Here is a 23,136-nt window from a genome sequence, read left to right on the forward strand (position 1 = left end):
GGTTATGCCTGTTTCAGAATTTAAATAAAAAATGTGACCTCCTTTTGGCCATTAATAAAGTCTTCATAATAGTCTACTGTGACTTTTGAAGTCATGGGAATTGTGGCCTTTCCTCTAGTTAGTGATTTTGCACCATCACCAACCAAGCTGCCCTTGGAGCTCCACTTTGGGCAATTCTGCTTATATTTCATGGGCCGTACAAGTGGGTGTGATTGACCTGTGCAGTTTAGAGAGCAAAAGCTAGCCTGATGGGGCAAAATCTGAATCAAGAACAGAAGAAACTGCCCAGTAAAGCAGCAGTCCAGTCCAGGGGAGGCAAGCAAAGAGACAGAAACAGCCTACAAAATAAAGAAATGAAATAAATACAATAATGATGATAATAATAAAAATCCTACCTTATTGAGAATGTTCTGAGAAAAGGATTTATATACATAATCTTATTAATCCTTATTAATCTTACATAATTATATACATAATCTTATGAATACATAATAATCCCAATGCCTCATATTTATTTTGAAGGCTTCTTTCCCAGTCTCGATGCCAAGTGCTTGGCATATACTATCTCATTTAATTCTCTCAGAATCCCCATGAAATAGGTACAGTGATTATCCAAATACACAGACGAAGAATGCAGACTCAGGGGAGCAAGCACAACCGAGAGGTCCCTGGTGCATTGTCAGTGGCCTTTATATGTGACTCCTTTGACATTTGCCCTTCCTTTCCATTTACTTATTCTTGTTTGTTCTGTTGTGAAATTCTAATCTCTGGTTTTACAACATTGTTTTCACGGAGAACACGGCGAGAGGAAGTTGCATGTTTTGTGTTCATTGTTTCAAACACACATGCCTGAAATGCTGGGTCTGAAACTGTCCCATTATTACATTGTCCACAGTATATTCTAAACAGAGACACAGATGTACCATCTGCAGCAGAAGAGAAGAGAAAGTAGAGGAAGAGGGAAGGGAAGGAGGAGAAAGAAGAGAATAAACAAGAAAAAATTACCTAAACTCTAGATTTGGGAGGGAGGGGGGAATAGCTATTTTGTCTCATTTTTACAATTTAAAAAAAAAAAAAAATATTTCATCCCAAAGCAAATTCTTCATTCCAAGTATGTGAATAGCTTGGTACTTAAAAAAAAAAAAAAAAAAAAAAAAGGAAAAAGAAGAAAAAGAAAAAAAATCTCCATCTGGTTAACTTCAGGATGAAGGAAAAAAAATAGAATAGGATCTTTTCTGGCTCTGGAACTCTTGCAGTTTCAATTGACTGAGATTTGGATTCATTTTTCACTCATTTCAAGCTTGTGCCACTGACACTCATTTCCTCTTAGAAGGGCACATGCCTCCAGCCCATGGATGATTGATTTTAGTTGCCTCGGTCGGGCACCCAGCAGGGATTGCCTCGTGCTTGTCAATACTCTCTCCAGAATAGCTGTGCAGAAAACATCACTTTTTTGCCCAGACCTTTTCCATAGAACACCAGCCCATGCAGTCACTGCGTCCAGATGCCGATGCTGGTTTCCAGCTGGCCTTTGGCCATCCCTCTCTCCAGGCACTCTCGGAGGTTGGAGTCCTTTTCATTGGGGGAGGTGTGCAATAAGGAGCCGAAGTCAAATTCCTAAGCTGCCTCTTCTTCCAAAGCGGTGGTGGCTTTGGCTTTCTGGAATAATGGAGCTTGAGTGGGGGTTACCCTTGAATTATTTTTGTTTTTTAAGATTTTATTTATTTATTTGACAGAGAGCCCACACAGGGGGTAGTGGCAGAGGGAGAAGGAGAAGCAGGCTTCCCGCTGAGCAGGGAGCCCGATGTAGGGCTTGATCCCAGGACTGGTGACCTGAGCCGAGGGCAGATACTTAACCAACTGAGCCACCCAGGTACCCCACCTTTGAATTGTTTGAACCCAGAATTTAAATTTATGAACTTGAGCCCCAGGGTCACCGTGTAGCAAAATGCAGTGTGTTCAGAATGTTAGCATTTGTGCATTGAGATGCCTCTCTCCCGCTTTATCCCCAGTGCCACTCAGCCTGGGACTAGCCTCAGGAAGTCCACCCGTCCCCGACAAGTGGGTGTATGAAGAGCTTGGATTAGACACATACTGTGCATGGATGGAGATAGTGAGTTCAACTCCTTATTTGTTCATTCCTTCCATCATGTGACAGGGATGACTCTGGGCCAGGCGAGAATAGTCACATGATTCTTGTCCTCCAGTAACTTATCATCTAATGGGAAGGTTGAATACAGGCCTGATGATTACAAGTTAGCGTAGCACGTGAAGTAGATTGCACAACCCCTGCAGCCTCCTGAGATGATCTTTATGGGACAAATACTTTCAGGCCCTTCATTAAGATTTAGCGTTCTGGGGTACCTGGGTGGCTCAGTGGGTTAAAGCCTCTGCCTTCAGCTCAGGTCATGATCTCAGGGCCTGGGATCGAACCCCGCGTTGGGCTCTCTGCTCCGTGGAGAGCCTGCTTCCTCCTCTCTCTCTGCCTGCCTCTCTGCCTACTTGTAATCTCTGTCAAATAAATGAATAAAATCTTAAAAAAAAAATAAGATTTAGCGTTCTGATATGCACAGCATGTCTGTGTGGTCAGTGTTGTTGATTTAGTTTTACTAGTGCATAAATACGTTCAGAACAATGAGGTAACTTGATCAAGATCTTAATAGTTGTAAGTGGGAAAGCCTTGATTCAAATCCAAGTCAGCTACTGCAAGACCCAGATCTCTCTATAACTGGACCTGACTTTTGTGGAGCCACATTTTTGAGTTTTTCTTATACTTGTCTTATACAGTCCCTGGAGAAGCAATTATTGTGAGTTAGTGTGACTTTTCAGGTACATCGAAGCAGATTCAGTTGGTAGGCTTCATAAGGCCACGAGAGAAAGGAAATGTATGTGTGTAGTATTGACAGAAGGTATGTATAGACAGGTGTGTCCCCAGCATTGTTCGTTGGCTAATTTGAATGACTTGGTGGATACAAAGACCAGCTCTGCATTAAAAATGTTTCTGCTTTCCCTCCCACCCGGGCTTGCACTGTTTTTTGTTTGTTTGTTTGTTTTTTGTATACCCACCCGGGTCAAAGAATAAAACAGTTCCTGCACAGCTCCCTGATTACCTTCTTTCTTCCAATTCTCTAAGCCCTGTGTCTTAGTTTGGCCACTTGAACAAACTACCATAGACAGGGAGGATGGGGGGGGGGCGCATATGTGCAACAGAACTTTATTCCTCACAGCTCCTGAGGCTGGAAGTCGAAGATCAAGGTAGCAGCAAGGTTGGTTCCTGCAAACCTATTTCGGTTTGTAGAGGGCTGACTTTTCCTTGTGTCTTCACATGGTGGAAGGGGAGAACTCTGGTTCGTTCCGACCCTTGCAACAGTGTTAATCCTGTTCATGAGGCCTCCACCCTCAGACTTACTCACCTCCCAAGGGTCCTACTTCTGAGCACATTCACCCTGGTGGTTAGGATTTCAACATACGAATTTTGAAGGAACACAAACTTTCCACAACATCCTTTTTAAGATTGTGGTGAAAGCACATAGACCTGACCCTGTCACTCTTGATACCTCCCAAGTTATCTGTAGAATAAAAATCTAAACTCTTTGGAGGGATGCTTATTTACACGATGTTCATGGTAGTGTTCTGAGTGAGAAATAGGCAGAGAATAAAACAGTTCCTCTTGCCCTTCACTCCAAAAATCTGCCCTCTTGTCAAGCTCACATTCTAGCAGGAGAAGACAGATCCTACAAAATAAATAAAATGAGAAAGCAATAAAGTTTATTTTATGGTGTAAGTCGTTAAAAATAAAAGAGGAAGTGGGGCGCCTGCGTGACTCAGTGGGTTAAGCCGCTGCCTCCGGCTTAGGTCATGATCTCAGGGTCCTGGGATTGAGTCCCACATCGGGCTCTCTGCTCAGCAGGGAGCCTGCTTCCTCCTCTCTCTCTCTCTCTCTCTCTCTGCCTGCCTCTCTGCCTACTCGTGATCTCTCTCTGTCAAATAAATAAATAAAATCTTAAAAATAAAATAAAATAAAAGAGGAAGTAAGTTTATGGGTTCAGGTGAACAGTTTGCAATTTTAAATAAGGTGGTTACTTACGGTAGGCCTTTTTGATGTGACGTGCAAACATAAAAAGGAAGGGAAGGAAGTTAGCCATTTGGAAACCTAGGGGAAGGACATACCAGGCCAAGGGAAAAACCAGTGCAAAGGTCCTGAGGGAGGATGGCCTGCCTGCAGTATATTATAGAAATAGCAAACAAGGCCACAAAGATGGAGCCAAAATCAGAGTTGTGAATCAGTTCACGAGGTAATATGGGGCTATATTTTTGGCCACTGTTAGAATTTTGGCTTTTACTTCTGAGTGAAATGGAAAGCCACTGGAGAAGAATGAGCACAGGCCAAGTAGGACTTGGTTTTTATTTTTATTTTTTTTTAAAGATTTTATTTATTTATCTGACAGAAATCACAAGCAGGCAGAGGCAGGCAGAGAGAGGAGGAAGCAGACTCCCCGCTGAGCAGAGAGCCCAACGTGGGGCTCGATTCCAGGACTCTGGGACCACGACCCGAGCCGAAGGCAGAGGCTTTAACCCACTGAGCCACCCAGGTGCCCCAGGACTTGGTTTTTACAGGCTCATTCAGACTGCTGCCTGCTCCCTGGGGAATAAATGGTGGGGTGGGGGTGGGGGAGATGGCAGCAGGGGTGCCAGAGAGAGGCTACTGTATCAGTAAACCACTTGAAACTTGAGGGTGGTGGCAGTGGTCACCAAGTGGTCATGTTTGGGGATATATTTTGCAGGTGGAGATGATGAGGTTTCTTGATGGATTGGATGTGAAGTGAAGAGAGATCAAGGTTTTGAAGGATAGCATTGCTGTCGATGGAGAGAGGATGGGTTCGATGTCAGGGAGGCAGAGGGAGGAAGGATTCTGGAATTACGGTCTTCTGACTCTAGTAACTGATACAGTCTCTATTTGATCCTCAAGTATTTGTCTTCATTTGAGTAAAGACCACCATCATTTATATTTTTATTAAAGCCAGAAAATTAGGATTAATTCCTTACTCCTCCTTTCCCTTCTCTGCCCTCATCCAGTCAGAAATTCCTATGGATTCTGATGCCGAAATGTATCTCACCACTCCATCTGTTTTGGTAGTTTTGTAACTTGACTCCCAACACCATCAGTCAAAGCACCATCACCTCTGTCCCAGTCTAGGATGGAGATAGTGTACATCTTTTATACACAGGATGTAGCTGGGTCTCGCTTTTCTGCAATCTTGTAATCTTTGATGTTTACTGAGAGTGTTGAAAACTCTCCATGATTTAATGTGAGGATGAATATTGTTGGATTTAGGTCTTCCATTTTGCTGTTTGTTTTCTGTGGTGGTTCTGGTTTTTTTGTTTCTCTCTCTCTCCTTTTCTTCCATCTTTTGGATTATTCAGGTATCTTTCAGTTTTCAGAATTCCATTTGGATTCTCCTGTTTGCTTTCCAGGCATGATTTTTTGAATTCCTTTTTTAAATGATTTTTTTAGTAATGACATACAATAAATGTCCTAAGCTTTTCATCCTTAGACTGTATATTGTAAAATATACGTATTTTGTATGTATATTTATTTATGTAAAATATACATGTTTTATATGTGTATTTATTGTAAAATATACATATTTTTCATGTAAAATGTAAAAAGTATTCAACTCTAGAGTTCCCTTTGTCACCCCCCCAACTCTTTATGCTGTAGTCATAGTATGTGCGATGCCTACATATGCTATACATCCAACAATGTAGTAACTGCTTTCAATAATGGAGTCATCTGTCCAGTGTGCCATAATAGAATACCATCCACCGGGTCGCTTAAACAGTAAACACTCATTTCCTTAGAGTTTGGAGAATAGAAGTCCATGATCAAAGTGCTAGAAAGTACAGTTTCTCATGTGAGCTCTCTTCCTGGCTTGCAGTCAGCAGCCTTCCCACTGTGTCCTCACATGGCCTTTACTGGGTACATGCATGTAGAGAGCGAGCTTTGGTGATCCTGGCTCTTCTTATGAGGACAGCATTTCTATTGGATTAGGGCCCCACCCTTATGACCTCATAGAGCCTTATTTACTTCCATCAAGTCCCCATTTCCAAATACAGTCACATGGAAGGTTGGGGCTTCACATCTGAATTTTGGGAGGATATCTGTAACAGTCATATGTATTTCAAAGAGATCTGAGAAACAAACATTATCTTTTCTATTTACCTACATATTTACCATTTCCATGGTTTTGAATTTCTTTCTGAAAATTTAAATTTCTGTCTCGTATTCCCTTTGGCCTGATGAACTTCCTTCAGCATTTATTCTTTCTTACAGATATTGACAAAAAGAAAAAAAATTCTCTTAGTTTTTTTTTTTTTAATGAATTTATTTTACCTTATATCTCAAAAGATATTTTTGCTCAATATAGAATTCTTGGTTGGCAGGTTCTTTCTTTCTTTGTTTTCCTTCAGCACTTAAAGATGTTACTGTTTTATATTCTGGAATCCTTGTTTCGTATGAGAAGTCAACCGTCATTTGTATGGCTTTTTCCTGTGTCTAGAGTCTATAATTTTTCTTCTACTACTTTCTTGATTTTCTTTTAATCTTTTATTTTTATTGTGGTATGCCCACACGTGGTGGTCTTTGGGTTTATCCTTCTTTTCCCAGGTTTGCTAAACTTCTTGAATTTATAAATTTTTGTCTTTCACCAAGTTGGGGAAATTGTTAATATTTATTCTTAAAAACAAATAAATATTGCATCCATATGCCATAGAAGCAATATAAACAACAACACAAGATTAATATACCCATGAGACAAAAGAAAATACTTAGAACTATGGTTCCCAGTGACCGTCTCAGGAAGGGGTTCTTTCCATAGACCCAGCATTTGAAGTGATTATAAACTTAGCACAGGTGGTGGCCATGGCAAGAATACATTCCCTAATGCAGTAGTAAGAAACATTAGTATTGCGAAGTTGGAGCAATATGACAAATGTTTACAGGCAGTAGACACGGCACATCTTCATGTATCAAGTACAGTAGTGTTGGTCCTCAAGAGCCAGTACCACCCCTGGCTGAGGTATTTTCCCTGCAGGATGAAACTGTATATTTTCCCCTGAATATCATCAGAGGGTATGTCTGTATTATATATGGGCATCTCAGTTCGTACCCATACTAACAGCCCTACCTCAGTACCAAGGCCACATATTGCTCTTATTCTTCATCCTCTGACTCCTGTTGCATATATATGAGACCCTTGGCTATTGTCCCACAAGCCTGTGAAGGAATGGTTTTTTTTTTTTTCATTCTCTGTCTCTCTACCTCTCTGACTTCTCTCTCTGTCTCCTTCTAGCCCCCTCTGCCTGTCACCCCTTTCCTCCCCCCTTGCTCTGTCCCTCCCCGCTCTTTCCTCTCACAATTAGATACTGTCTCTGTTGGTCTGTTTTCAAGTTCATTGACTCTTTCCTCTATGATCTTCAATTAGCTGTGAGGCCTATTCATTAAATATTTCAGATATTGCCTTTTTCAGTAGTAGAATTTCCATTTTTAATAGTTTTTGTTTCTTATCTATTTACTGATTATGAGAATATTATCATTTATATCCCAAAAAGCATTACTAAACCATCGATTTCATGTTTTAAATTTATTTGTTATTTATTTATTTATATGTTTATTTCTTTATTAAGGTGTGCAATGATATTTAAGCAGTATTTATTGACATACAACAATGTCCAAACATACTAGTGCTCAGATCAAGCAACAACTTTATAGTGTTCTTCTAACCTCGCCTCCTTTTTTGGATGTATGATGAATTTTTATTCATGTTGACTTTGTTCTCTTTATTTTTTTTTATTTTCAGTATAGTTAGCATACAGTGTTATATTAGTTTCAGGTGTACAATACAGTGATTCAACAATTCTATATATTACTCAGTGCTCATCATGATAAGTGTACTCTGAATTCCCTTCACCTGTTTCACCCATCCCCCCACTCCCCACCCACCTTCCCTCTGGTAACCATCAGTTTGATCTTCTATAGTTAAGAATCTGGTTTTTTGTTTGTCTTTTTTTCCCCTTTGTTCTGTTTCTTAAATTCCACATATGAGTAAAAACATAGGGTATTTGTCTTTCTCTCACTCACATTTCACTTAGCAATATATGTATATGTTCTTTATTTTATTTTAATTCCAGTGTAGTTAACGTAGTGTTCTCTTAGTTTTAGGTATACAATATAGTGATTCAGCAATTCCATATATTAGTGCTCATGAAGCTAGATGTACTCTCAATCCCCTTCACCTATTTGTATAAGTTCTTTATATGTTTTGGATACTAATCCCTTATCAGAGACATCTTTTGCAAATATCTTCTCCTGTTCAGTAGGTCCTCTTTCAGTTTTGTTGACTGTTTTTTCTGTTGTGCAGAAACTCTTTGTTTTGATGGAGTCCCAAGAGTTTATTTTTGCTTTTGTTTGCCTTGCCACAGGAGACAAATCTAGGATAAACTGTTGAATTCTTGCCTTCTATTTCTAGCATCTGTGTCATCTCAGGATCATAAGCTATTAAATGGCTTTTCTCTTAAGTATAGATGACATTTTCCTTCCCTCTTATATGGCTAGCAATTTGAGATCATATCTTGAACATTATGATTGATATATTGGAGAGACACTGGGTTATTCTTATTCCGCTGAAGAGTATTTTTTTAACAGTTGGTTTATTTGGTCAAACTCAAACTCTCAAGTTTTGTCTTTCCTGTGATGAGCACTTACTGAAATCTCTGTTGAGTTCTTTCAGCTTCAGCTGGGCTACTTATAATGCAATTCAGAGATCATCCAGAAGTTGGAGTAGTATTTGTATGAAGTCTTGAGGTGCCTTTCTATGGCTGTGCTTACTATGACTAGAGCAGAGTAAATGTTCAGTAAACATTTTGCAGAATCTATGAAGAGCCTAATCAGTCGAGACCATATTTGAATATTGGCATGCTCATTTTCCACTGACAAGCAGAGCTCTGTGAGAGCAATGACTTCTGTTTATCTTCATATCTAGCCTAGCACAGGGTAGCCACATATCATATTAGTTTCCCCAATAAGTGAGTTAATTAACAAAGTATAAAAATGCACAAAGCTATTAACTTTGATGTTGAATGATTTGAATGAAACTGACTAAATTAGCTCTGGATTAAGTCAGAATTTGTCCACTTGTAAGTAAAGTTGTTCTATCACAAGTTAATAGTAAAGTTGTGGGAGGAAAAAAAAAAAAAGGTTTACATTTTCTTTCAGGAATGTTTGTTGTTCTTAGGAACCATTCAGTATTGAAACCCACAGTTCCACAGTTCTTTCAGCAAAGTAAAAGACATTGTCTAGGCTGGGCTTTCTTCTTTCATTAGATTTTTATGAGAATTTCAAGGCTGGGAAAAAAATCGGACAAAATGTTTTCACTTTGAGATAAGAAGACAAAGTTAAGTAAAGCGTTGGAAAAACTGAGATGAAAAAAGTGACATTTCAGGTAAATGCAAATGGCAAAATGGGAGCTGTGGCAAGCCATGAACATGTATCTGAGCCTAATGATTTCATTATCTGCAAAGCAAGGTAAAGCCTCAAGACGAATACATAAAATGGATTTTAATAGAGAAAAGCCCATCATGCCATCAGATGGCTTTGTCTCAGCAAAATGATCATAGAACCTAGAATTCTGGGATTCTAAACTTGGCTTTGTCATGTGTTTTTCTTGCCTAGGAACTCTGTGCCCACAGTTTTGAGATCTCAGGCAATTGCAGTCCTCTAATTTTACAAACATTTGGCTCTTTGTCATGTTAATTTATTAAATGTTGTAGAGGGAGAAAATTAGAAATGGTCTTGTTTAAGGTCATTCCCTGAGCCAGAACTGACTCAGGTCTCAGGACTCCCTTGTCTACGTTCTGTCATTTCAAGAATAGGAAACTCAGATGCCTAAAGGAGTCACACAGATAGCATAAACAGATTAGGCAAACAGGTTTTTTTGTTTTGTTTTGTTTCTTACTTTGACATAGAAGTTTTTCTTTTAACTCATGGCACTCTAGGGAATGATTTTATGTTCCTTCCTTTCACAGAGAGATGGGCACAGAAAAATAGAGCTCCCCTACAAGTAAAGCCTTTGTGCAGTCGTGATGAGAAATTGGTGAAATCTGATGTCTGTTATTGGGGGTGGAGGGGTGGGGAGTGGTGGTGTCTTCTAGATACTGAAGGGCACAGTTCTGTCTGACAGGATCAGTCATCACTGGATTCCAGCCGACTCTTGCCCTGGGGACTATGGGTGGCCCCATATCTTGCATCTGCCTGTTCTTCAGGAGAAACCAAAATCTGGGTTTGAAGTGGAATCTCCCAATTTAAAAATATTGGCTGATTTTTTTAAACATTATAAAACCCAAATAAAATACATCTGTGAGCCAGATGTCCCCTCGTACTACCCATTTATGATCTGTGTGTTATACTGTATTGCATTTCTGTTTCTCCTGTGTTCCAAATGCTGATGCATGCCACCTTATGAGGAAGGACCTAAAAATCCAACCCTAGGTGTATAAGACGACTTTTCCCTCTTGATCTAGAAAGCCATCCTGAAGAAGCTCTGACTCCACTCAGCTCATGCTTCCTACCTATGCATATCGTTTGCGGACTTTTCTGCTTGCTCTCAGAGCTGAAATCTGAGCAGATGGGGGAAATAAAAAAGTAGTCATAAAGTTAGGCAAGCTCTGTCTGTATATTTCTGAGGCAGCCACTTGGCAAATACAGTCATTGTGGTTAAACTGGTTATTTCACTGGGAAACAAATAACCACTAATAGGACACTATGTTCTATACTGTGCTAAATGTGCTGGAGAATAGAACATAAACAGAGAGATCAGCCCTAGGATCAGGCACTCCAGGCTTTTGAAATGCGTGCTCGTTTATTTGAAAAACTGACTTGGTCTTCACTAACCAGAGTGGACCTTTCCTACCAGATGCTGTTAGGGGGAAAAAAGAAATGCAACTGACCATTGGAGATTCTGCTGCCCGAGCCATTTTTGCCCTTTTGATGACACATCCTTCTTAATAATATATGTTGGGAACTGAGAGCCACCTCCATAGCAGGCACTCTTGCAAGGCGAATTTCATTATCACCACTTTACAGTTGTAGGAGATGAGGCTCTGAGAATTCAAGTAACCTTTCCTCGGTACCACAAAATATGAATATAGACCATGAATTCAAACCTGCATCTGTCTGTTTCCAAAGCCTGTGTTCTTTTCACTAAGCCACTGTTGTAAAATTCAGATTGTATTATTATTCCCATATGATGAGGCCAACAGATCAGGGGATGATTGCCACTGAAAGGATAGTTCATGGCCCACAGTTCTCAAGAGGAGGGGGCACACCATACCGTCATATGGGGCCACAGAATTTTCCCTCTCCCTGTGGTACCAGGCCCTGGGGTGCTTAGATCAGGGAAGCAGTAGCCCATAGAGGAGGTAGGGGTAGGTAGGCTCTGGAGTAGTTAGCTCAACCCAGACCTGACCTCAATGGCTCAGAAAAAGTTCTTTTCACCTTTACACAACCCTAGCTGTCTGGAAACATACTAGAGAGACTATCTCCTTGAGGCCCAAATAACCAATTGGTTCATAGTCTGAATGAAAAAGAATTGGCCCAATGGTTGAGTCCTAGAGACTCATGTGAACACCGGGAAGACAGCCAGATTAGGTTCAGGAGCACAAACACAGTGTTTGTTGGGTGTGTTTCAGCAAGCAGGGGAGCATCACAGGGAGACATTTCTCCTTCTGATACAATTATTTTGTTCAGAGCTACCAAGTAGATTAAGGAATAAAATCTTAGATAAGGGATTTCAAATGAGAAGACAGTTATCCACAGAGCTTAGACATTTCTGTCCTGGGAAAGCGATACCCCCATTTCTCATGTAATAACTTTTTTTTTTTTTTCATGTGACAACTTGACAATTAGGAGAGGTCCTCTTGACAGCTCTAGGGCAACTTTTTGGTGTTGGTTTTTGAACTGGTAATCCCTCCTCCTCATCTCCTTCACTCAGCTTCTCCTTTAGTAAGCCTGGGTGAGTAATTCAAGGTCTGACTTTGTCCTGGGGTGACAGCCTGGATCAGGAGGCGGAAATGGTGTGATCCAGACCTGGGGGGCTTTAACACCCAGGCCCTTCACCACGTACCTGCAGTTACTCCTCCCTCCTGTCCACACACCTCTGCTTTTCAGGTTACTTTGGACGTTCTGCTACCAGGTTAGCCTTGAGAGTTTCATTTCCTGCTGCTGCTTCTTGTGGATCGAGCAGCCAGCACTAGGTGAAAAAGCAAAGCTGAATTTCTGAAAAAGCTGAGACACTCTAGTGGAGTTAGCACTTTAACATTCTTAGATCCTCTGTGGACAGAGTTGAAAGAAACTGACATTTTAATGTATCTTTTTCTGGTTTAAACATAAATCAGAGAAACTGTAAAACCGACCTATCTCTCTTCTTTTTCAGATAGACCACATGGTGCAGGGTCATGCTGCCTTCCCTGAACTACAAGCCAAGGCCACAGCCAGGTACCTGCTACCCCGTCCCCTTAAAGCCCCCACCCCTCCACCCCTTTCCTGCGTGAGGGCGTTCCCCTTAGGCAGCTGGGTGATTTTCAGTTCCTTTGGGCGTTGAGCATGCCCGGCAGTATTGGGTTAGAAGACGGTCATCTAGATGATCCAAGACATATGTGTATTAGTTTTCAAAGTTATCTAAGGAGAATTCAGAGGAACTAGAGGTCCCAAAGGATATGCCAGGAACCAAGGATGAGAGAATCCGATTGTAGTGGAAGCAACGTGGGTTTTGGAGTCAACACTTCTTGGGCTTAAATCAGCTTTCCTCCTTATGGGGGGTGTGACCTTGGGCAGCTTATCCAGCCTCTTTATGCCCGTCTCTTCTGTACAACAGAGGATAATAAGTGATGTGAAGTGATTTCTAGGACATATTAAGTGAACAACACAAAGGGGTGTTTACAGTGTGCTCCCTTTCATGGAAAAAGGAGGAGATGATAAGAAACTATATGTGCATTTACTCATTTGTGCAAAAGAGATGCTGGAAGGTTAAACCAGAAACTGATGAGACTAGTGCCCTAGTGTGGGAACTAGGAATGGGATGGAAAAATGGGGGAGTGAGAAGTGGGTAAGAAGTGGAGATGGTACTTTTCCGAGTAGATCTTTATATAAAACTGTAATTCTTAGAACCATGGTGATGCTTTACGTGCCCCTTGAAATTAGAAAGTAGATAGGTAAGTAGGTTAGATCGTAATAGGTAATTAATAGGTAGGTAGGTAGGTCGGTAGATGGATGGATACCAAGATTTATTTGTATAGTGGGAGTGGGCAAAATGAAATACAATTGGCAAAATCTAAACCTATTGTATTAATAATGAATAACGTAACAGCAGTAAGAAGGAATTGAGAAAGAAAAGAACTAATCCAAGTAACTTTGGGAAAGAATATTTTGACAGTATGATGTATAACTGAAGATAAAATAACTGTACATCAGTGTTATACTCTGGGGTGCCTCCGTGGCTCAATCGTTAAGCATCTGCCTTCTGCTCAGGTCATGATCTCAGGGTCTGGGATCAAGTTTGGGATCAAGCCCCACGTCGGGCTCCCTGCTCCGTGGGGAGCCTGCTTCTCCCTCTCCCTCTGCCCCTGCCTTTGCTCCTGGTCTCTCTCTGTCTCTCTCACCTCTCTCCCTTTCTCTCTCTTCCTCTTTCTCTCTCAAATAAATAAATAAATACAATCCTTAAAACAATTTTAAGTATAATTCCTAAATTTGTTTTTCATGAGTTTCTGGGTTAGCTCTTCTGAAAATCCTTTATGGTGTATGCTACAACTAAGCAAATAAATATAACAATGACAGTTCTGATAGCAGGCACCACTGCTATTTCTGCCACTATTACTAATGGTTTTATAGAAGAGGAAAACTTACTTGGTGGTGGTGGTTCTAGGGCTGAAACCTTCTTGTGCAAAGTGTGGTAAAGTAGTAAGAACCCTGGATTAAGAATCAGAAGTCTCGGATTCTTGTGCCAGTTCTGCCATTAATGTCTCTGTGACTCAGTTCCCTCGCCTATAAAACCACAATAATACTGTGGAGGAAAGTAGATTGCGAAAGTCCCAGTCTCTGAAGATCTTAAAACCCAACACAAACCTAAGGGGTAGTTAGATTTTGCATTGAAATACTCAAACTTTCCAGAACTTTCTTCTGTAGATGAGCTTCATGTGAGTAGTTTTTATGGAGGAGAAGAAAGAGAGCTTTATGGATTACCAGTGCAGCCTCAGAGAAACAGCAGCACGGGGGGTCCAGAAGCAGCAATTATAGGATTCAGATGTGGAGTCAGAACTGGTTTTAAATCCCAACTCTTTCCACATACTAGTCTACTTCATACCACCTTCAAACTACCTCCCTGTAATTTTCCCCTTTAGAGCTAAGTTTCTCCAGTGCATTGCCTATACTCGTGGTCACTACTTCCTCATTTTGCATCCATCCCTTGCCCACTTCAATTTGAATTCTGTCCCCACTGGCCCCTGAAACAGTTAATGATAAGGTCCTCAGCAGCCTCTGTTGATGAGTCTGTAGGGTGCTTTCCAGTCCCCATCCTTGGGCTCGCAGCAGGATGTGGCACCAATGATCCCACCTTCCTCTCCTCTATAACACTCTCTTCCTTTGGCTTTCTTTCTGGAATGTTGCCTCCTCCCAATTTTCCTCCAATATCTCTGGCTTGTCCTTTTAAGTCTCCTTTTCAAGCTCAAGTTTGATCTTTTTCTTTCTTCCCTTTTCCTTCTTTCTTTCTTTTCTTCCTTCCTTCCCTCCCTCCTAGCTTCCTTCCACATGGGCATGGGCGTGGAGCCCAGTGTGGGGCTCGAACTCACAACCCTGAGATCAAGACCTCAGCTGAGATCAAGAGGCAGACACATAACCAACTGAGCCACCCAGGTGCCCCTCAAGATCTTTTTCTACCCCTACATCAAAGTTCATTACAGCTAGGGTCTTGGCCCTCCTCCCTTCTTTCTTTGTCATCTCTTTCAAGGTGGTCCCATCTAATTCTTGCCTTCATTTCTTTCTTTTTCTCAAATTTTACACCCAGCTTGTATATTTAGTAGGTATTCAATAAATGCTGATTCTTTTTCCTTTCACTTTCTTTCTATTGTCTTGTAAAAGAAAGTGCATCTCTGTCTTATCAGATATACGAATACACTAATCCAAGACTATAGGACCCATTATACGTTGGGTCTTAGGAAGAAATAGGCATAACTATTATTAAAGTGAATTTGGCTGTTCGGAAAGGACAGCGAATTCCTTGGAATCAGAAACTGCATGCCTGTTTTGGTGTGGCTTGAGGCTCTCTGAAAACAGAATGCAAGTCACCCCTGCCTCAGAGCTTAACATCGGCAAATCCTATTTAAAACTGTAGGAACAAGTGTTGATAAAAAGATTTATCACAGTATTTTATACTCTTGATTTGCCATTATATTTTCAGATCCATCCCTGAAGAATAATGTTTTGTGAGCTTATAAATTAAGTCAGCAGTAACTACATGTACTCATGCATGTCACTGGCAAGCAGAATCTTTCTCTATGTGAGGCTAAATTTCCAGAGATTTCACGCCTTAGCGATCGCCTGACATTGATCATAACTTTGGCCCTTTTCCTCTAAACGTCCCATTATTGTCTTAATTCCTTTATTAGGAACCATATTGGGAACCTTAGTTCTCTTATTGCGAACCTTAATTCCCAGCATCTCAGAATGAGGTTCTAGTGATAGCATGGTTTGGTGGGAAGGTGTTGCCATAAACCACAAGTGTTCAAGGTTGGTAGCAGAACAAAGGTGATGACTCTTATGAGCATTTAGGATCATAAAATAAAAGAAAAAAGGTCCCTACTTTCATGTAAATTTCACACACACACACATATGTACGTACGAGTGTGTGTGTGTGTGTGTGTAGATAGAGGAAGAGCACATTTGCTGACCAGGAATTGGTAAGCTTTCTGAAGAAAAACAGAAATGAGTAAAGAGATGGATGAGGGGTGTTGGGGTGTTGGAAATTCTTTCAGGTAAAGAAGCCATCCTTGATAAGGTAACAGGTAAGAGGGCCTCTGAATAAAGAATGGGAGCAAACCATGCGTCTGTGGGTTATGTGGCAAATCAGGGGTATAAAATACAAAATCTGTTTATCAGTACTTGTTTTTCTACTTGCAGATATGACTTGCTGATGCCAAGCTCTGAGACAGGGGTGTTCTATGTTCAGAGAGCTCCAAGTCACCCCAAAAGACGTAAGGAACGGCAAGGCCCCAGGCCTTGAGGCAGTAGCCAGCTTGGCAGGCTGTTGGATACTATAAAGGCCCTTGTGGCCAGACCAGAGTAGAAGGGAGCTGCAAACAGGTGAGGGCTTGAAAATTAGCGAAGGCCAAACTATGGAGGCCATTGTAGATAACAGTAAAGACACTAGAATCTATTCCAGGTTTTAGTCTCCAAGCAGGGAAAAGATACCATCAGATTTAACTTAAAAGGATTACTTTGGCTGCTCTGTGGAGGGGAGGACAGAGTAGAAGATAGGGCCCCACGAGCTCACAGTGTACTGGAAGGAGAAGGACTGTAATCAGAGAAGCCCACCTGTTCTGAGTTACTTTTGTAAGCATTTCCTGTTGTGATTGCTGCTGGTTTCAGGTCCTAATTTAGGATTATCAGAATGAAATTTTCCTAATTCACATTTTTTCTTCCAACCTTTGTTTTCTCCCACTTCCCCTGGACTTTTCTGTCATTTCTATAAGGACAATCAATGTCTTTTTTTTTTTTTTTAAGCTTTTATCTATCTATCTATTTATTTATTTATTTTTAAAGATTTTATGTGTTTATTTGACAGAGAGAAATCACAAGTAGATGGAGAGGCAGGCAGAGAGAGAGAGAGGGAAGCAGGCTCCCTGCTGAGCAGAGAGCCCAATGCGGGACTCGATCCCAGGACCCTGAGATCATGACCTAAGCCGAAGGCAGCAGCTTAACCCACTGAGCCACCCAGGTGCCCCTTATCTATTTATTTTTGAAAGAAAGAGGAAGAGAGAGAGAGCACAAGCAGGCAGAGCAGCCTGCAGAGGGAGAAGGAGAAGCAGACTCCCCGCTGAGCTGGGAGCCTAATGCGGGGCTTAATCCCAGGAGCGTGAGATCTAAGCAGAAGGCAGATGCTTAACCAACTGAGCCACCCAGGCACCCCACAATCATTGATCTGATTTATTCCTCAGGGCTCTTTTTCCCTTTGCCTCTGTGATTCCCATAATCCCACTAAGGATCAATTTCTTCAAATGCACTGACCCCCATATGTCAAATCTCGGTTACATTTAAAACTCCCCATTATCGCTCCTTGGCCTTTGGGCTAAGATCAAGTGTAAAACTCCCCATTAAAGGCTGTGCAAGGAAAGCAACAGAAAAGATAAGTACATTTATTGAGAACATGCAATGTTCCTAGCACTGTACTTGCTGCTAGTTTTCTGTATGTTATCTCATTTAATTCTAGATAAGGAAATGAGGATTATAGGTAACTCTTAGACTCCACTTCCAAAGATGATTCTCACTTGCCAGGCTGCTCTGGTGTTCTCATATTGCTTTCTTGGCCTTGATGGCTTCTTCAGTCTCAGTCTGTCCATCTGACAACTGGGGCCATCAGTCTATCAGCAAGTGTTTACTTAGGCTCCCCTGAGCTACGACAGTCGTAGAACAAGGGTGATGATATTCACACCTTTCATTCCCTAGGGTGTGCTGGGATAACCACTAAATTCTTAATGGCTCTTGGATGGGAAATGTTTCTTAAACAGTAATAAGATCGAAATTCTCATGTCTTTCTTTGGCTTCTATTGGTCATGCAAGGATAAGAAAGTGCTCTAGAAAACTGAGGACTGTGTTGACTTAGGAGATAAATTCTACATTTCATCAGTGGACATCCAAGAGGAAGCATTGGGTGGGTTGTTGGCTATCTGACCTGGAACTCATAAGAGAAATAGGCAGGAGTTAGGAGTGTACAGTTGAAGGTCCTTAGTCCTAGATGGTACCTGAAGCCATGAGAGGAGGATGGATCACATAGGGTACAGAAAGAGGGACAGGACGGACAAGGACAGATCTCTGGGAAGCTGAAAATATTTAAGGGACAAGTAATGGAAGAGAGCCAGCTGGAGAGGAAGCAGGAAAACCAAATGAGTATAGTGTCTGGAATCAAGGCAAGGAGAACAAACGACTAAGAAGTGGTCAAGTGGTGCAGAATGAGAGAAAACTCAAGTGAAATAAAGGCAAACATGGTCCAGTGGAGTTGGCAGCAAAGGGCGCTATCCCCCACTGTGGGACCAGTTTCAGTAGACTCCGTGTTATGGCGGGCCAAGAAGTGAGGAACTGGAGACTGGCAGACTTTCTCAATTCCTGAAGGGGCACAGATGTCTTTTGGTTGGACCATGTATTCTGATTTTTCATTTCAAAATATGGTCACTGAATTTCTGGGCAGTCCAAGAATCCTAAGAATTAAATAACTTATAGGGAGGCAGGGGAGAGTAGAGATTGTAGGGATGCTGTCCTCATTTAGGATTGTAAGCAATGAAGTCTGACAAAAATTGTCCCTGACTCTTGGGTTTAGGTTGTTGTTGGGTTTTTTTTAAAGATTTTATTTATTTATTTGACAGACAGAGATCACAAGTAGGCAGAGAGGCAGGCAGAGAGAGAGGGGGAAGCAGGCTCCCTGCTGAGCAGAGAGCCCAATGCAAGGCTTGATCCCAAGACCCTGGGATCATGACCTGAGCCGAAGGCAGAGGCTTTAACCCACTGAGCCACCCAGGCACCCTGACTTGGATTTTTTAAAGCTAGAAATGAAACTCCTATGACAAGAACGGAGGGAGAATTCTTTATTGATTACCTATTATTTTATAGTGCACAGGCTCAATATTTAATCTTCATAGCAGCCTATAAGGTGATAGAATTAGCCCCAGGTACAGAAAAGTAAACTGGGCTTGGGGGGTTTAATGGTACCTGACCACCCAGTCACGACACGGTGAAGTCACTGTGTGGTTGTTGAAACTGTATTTTCTTCATCATGTACAGGGGGGATGAGGGCTGCAGGAATTCCTCTCTCCAAGAGTAAGTATGTGAGCCTGGAGTTTGTGAGAGGGAGGGAGAACCACCCACTTGAAACAGCTAACATGTGATTCCCGAGCTGGAAGAGGGCAGACCGCCTTTTGAGAAGGAATTGGTAAAAAATCCCAAATGAAGCAAAGTCAGAACCAAAAAAGGCATCATGTAAGGTTAAAATTATGTGAATAATGATGTGCATTTGTTACTCTAATGTTTTCCAAGTGCATTTCATTTTGAGTGATATACTCAGATAGCACACATGGTAAGGTATAATTGAAAAAACATGCAGGAGAATGGCTGCATTCAAAGAATAAACATACAGCTGTGAGGAGGTTAGGAGTCAAAGGGGTAAGCCTATGCCCCGTCCCCCAGGGATCTCATTAGTGCATGAGTGACCATATATGTAAGAGGCTAAACGGATCTCACTGTTTGCAAAGACCCGCGGTAAATGAGACAATGACGAATCAATAGTAATTAGGCCTATAGGTTCTTATTGACCCAGATGTCTGAAACCGAATGCCCTGGCCTGAGATTCCTTGAGAGGCAAATGAAAAGATTTATAGACATGTGCTTTAAAAAAACAAAGTCCCTTCATTTTAAGTCCCGTGACGTGACGGCATTCTGAAGTGGGGCGTTGGTAGAACTGGGAAAGACTCGACTTCCGGCTTGAAAGGGCGTTCTCGTGGCTTTAGTTGTCACTGTGGTTCCTATTGGACTGTGAGCAGAGAGCGTGGGAAATCGAAAAGCGGAATGTGATCGTATTCTCCCCAAGTGCAAGGCTTCGGCTTGGCCTTCCACAGAGGCCTCTGGGACCCTTTCCTAACACTGCCCTAGAGTCATGCTAAAACAGGGTTCAAATGTGGGCCTTGACCAGTTATTTCTGACCTTAGTTGCAGAAAGCACATGGCATGAGAGTCACACAGAGGAGTGTTTGTTTAATTTCAACCTCTCTCTTGGGTTTTCGAGGTCTTCACTTTGAGCATCCTTCTGGGAAGGGGTGGTATCAGGGCTGGGGTTGAAGACTGTGTGCTGTCAGGCAGGGAGTGGCAGCTGCAATGCTGTGTCGCACAGCCCTTTTCCAACAACATCGTTGTCCTAGTAGCATCCAAAGCGGAAGATTTTTAGATGGGAATGAGGTGTCACAACGAGAAGCAAAGAAATTACCTCCACCCAGCATACCTGTGCACACACACAGGCACACACACACACAGGCATGCCTGCACATGCACAGGTACACGTGCATACCAGTCTTGCATGCGCACGCACAGGCACACAGCACACACAGGCAAAGGCACATACAGGCTTGCATATACATGCGCAGGCACACGTCCACATTCAGGCTCGCAGGCACATGCACAGGCACACACACACACACAGACACACAGGCATGCATGCTCATCCAGGCTCGCATGCACAGGTGCATGCACACACCCAGGCCCATATCTACACACAGAGGCACATGTACATAGGTTCACATGCACACGCACAGGCACACAGCACACACAGGCAAAGGCATATACAGGCTCGCATGCACACACACACAGGCACATGTGCACAGGCTCACAGGCACATGAACAGGCACACACACACACAGACATGCATGCACACCCAGACTCACATGCACAGGCGCACACACACACACCCAGGCTCATATCCACACGCAGAGGCACGTATACACAGGCTCACGTGCACATGCACAGACATGCGTGCACAAGCACATACACACACACACACACACAGGCTCACATGCACAGGCACGCGCACACACACTTGTATTCACTCCTGCACTTTCATAGACCAATTTTGTTTTGCTATCTTTTCTGTATTGAGGTAACACACAAAATTTTTATTTAACAGAAGAATTGAAAACCACTCTTCTGCTTGTTTGTTTCTTCCTTTAAGCTTAATTTGGAAAACTTTTGGGAACTTCATGGGCTCCATGGGAGCAGTCACAGTGTCACAAAACTGGAATTAGAAATCTCTAAGCACTCCTAAAGCATTTTTTAAATTTTTATTTATTTATTTATTTGCGTTTTTAAAATGCAAATAGTATCATGTTGGGTATCTCAGATACTAACCTCCCTTGAACATTAGTTTCCTATACTTTTTTCCTGCCATTATTCAAGCCATGCTTTTAAGCTTTAAAGCTATCTTTCCAAGGTCACCAGTGAGAAGTGGCATGGATGCCACCCTTTGATAAACTCACTTCCCTCTAGAATCATTGGTTCACGACTTGAAGAAGGAAGCCCATTTAAAGAGGGGAAGGGTAACCCACTTCAGTCTTGATGCCATGCAGTAAGATCTAGCTCCGTGAGATAAGTATTAGGATGCCCATTTTATATATGGGATAACTGAAGTTCAGAGAGGGTGAGTCACTGGTCCCTGTCACCCAGCTAGGATGGGTGGAACCCAGATCTGAGCCCAGGACTACCTTGGCTCTAGTCCACTCATCTATGTCTCCCTCTCATGCAAACATGTGAAGGCTGAAAGGTGGTGAGACTCCCTCATTCTTCACCCAAAGAACCTGAGCCTTAGAAAGGAGAAGAAACATATGCCATGCCATTTGGTGCATTGGGGTTGGAAATCAAGTCTCCTAATTCCTGATCTAACTGCATTCCTCTGTCCTATCACTTCCTTTAGCCAACTCCCATCCCGAGTCTCGAAACTTACCTTTATGTTTTGTCACCTCGTCATTATTGTTACAATTAGGAATACTGATTTTTAAAAAATCCTTTACATATGTACATTATTGTACAGTTTACAAAATATGCTATCTTCACATACATAGTCTCCTTTGATCCTCACAATAACCCTATGAGGTAAGTTGGAGAGGGATTATAATATCTGTTTTTACAGATGTTAAGAAGCCACTCCTGGACCTTGTGCTCTGATTCCAAGCCTTTCCACTTTGTACTGAGACACACAACCTGTTCTCGGTGATGGCCCAGTACGATCAGACAGAGCAGTATGCTGGTTCCTGTGGGTTTGGGTAGTTTCTCTGCTAAGGGTTTGGGGACCCTGCTTTGTTTCTGGATCTGATATGGAAGTACAAATCGTTTCTTTCTGCAGAACAGTTTGCTTCCTGACCCTGCCCCCCCCCTTCTAAAAACAAAATCAACTTCTCTTCCAGATGCCAGAGTGTATATGCATATTTGAACAGTCACCTGGATCTGATTAAGAAGGCTCAGCCTGTGGGTTTTCTCACTGTTGATTTACATGTTTGGCCAGATTTCCATGGCAACCGGTCTCCCTTAGCAGATCTGACACTGAAGGGCATGGTAAGTAAGTAACAGCCAGTCCTTGCACAAAGGTGAAGGCAGGCCAAAGGGTTACAAAGTCTGGAAGAAGCAAAGCGAGAAGAAAGGAAAAGAGGAAAAATTACCAGGACAGGCCAAGGGCGCACGGGCTTGTTGCAGCTGCACCGCTGGTGCGAAGGCTCTTACCACCCCCCAGCATGAGCTGCTGAAAGTTCTCATTGTTTCTGAGCCAACCTTGAAAGTGTTAAAAGCACTATTTCTTACATTTAGCTACTGCGCGTCTTTGTCCTGTGGAGCGGCTGGAAGTCGCGAGCCCCTGCCCGTGTGATTTTTATTTACCTCACTTTGCAGAGTCATGTTTTCTGTCTCCCTCCCCAGCCCACCCGGTAAATAAGTGGTAAATATTACCACCCATGGTCTTGATTGCCACAACCACATGTCTGCTCAGGGTCTGAGTCAGAGCTGTTCAGAGTGCATGTTAATAGTATTAGGAGTTCGGTTCAACTTTGCTAGAAGTAAAATAAAATTAATGACTTATGTCGGGAGATAAATGGAGCTGTGTGTGACCTTCAGGATCACTGGTGGTGCAGAAGATTCTGGACCCCCCAGAAGGGCCAGGGTGAACTTGGGGCAGCGTTCATAGCCCCCTACACCAAGACAGGACATCCTGGTGGCCAGGCGAGAGTAGGTCGCTGAGAATCGTATAATCATGGAGAATATATTTGAGGCTGGAGGAAGCATGTTCAAGCT

At 42.2% G+C, this 23,136-nt stretch overlaps 1 protein-coding gene across 10 annotated transcripts in view; it reads left to right on the plus strand.

Annotated features, from left to right (window-relative positions):
- FGGY (FGGY carbohydrate kinase domain containing) overlaps nt 1–23,136 on the plus strand; it is a 400,085-nt gene that overhangs the window by 275,705 nt on the left and 101,244 nt on the right. For all 10 annotated transcript variants that reach the window (XM_059374911.1, XM_059374919.1, XM_059374913.1 and 7 more), the window contains 2 exons: nt 12,489–12,550; nt 22,260–22,407. In XM_059374911.1, the coding sequence (XP_059230894.1) occupies nt 12,489–12,550; nt 22,260–22,407 (210 nt within the window). The remainder of the gene's footprint in view (nt 1–12,488; nt 12,551–22,259; nt 22,408–23,136) is intronic.

This window comes from Mustela nigripes, chromosome 14, assembly GCF_022355385.1.
Source record: "Mustela nigripes isolate SB6536 chromosome 14, MUSNIG.SB6536, whole genome shotgun sequence".
In the NCBI taxonomy this organism is placed as follows: Eukaryota; Metazoa; Chordata; class Mammalia; order Carnivora; family Mustelidae; genus Mustela; species Mustela nigripes.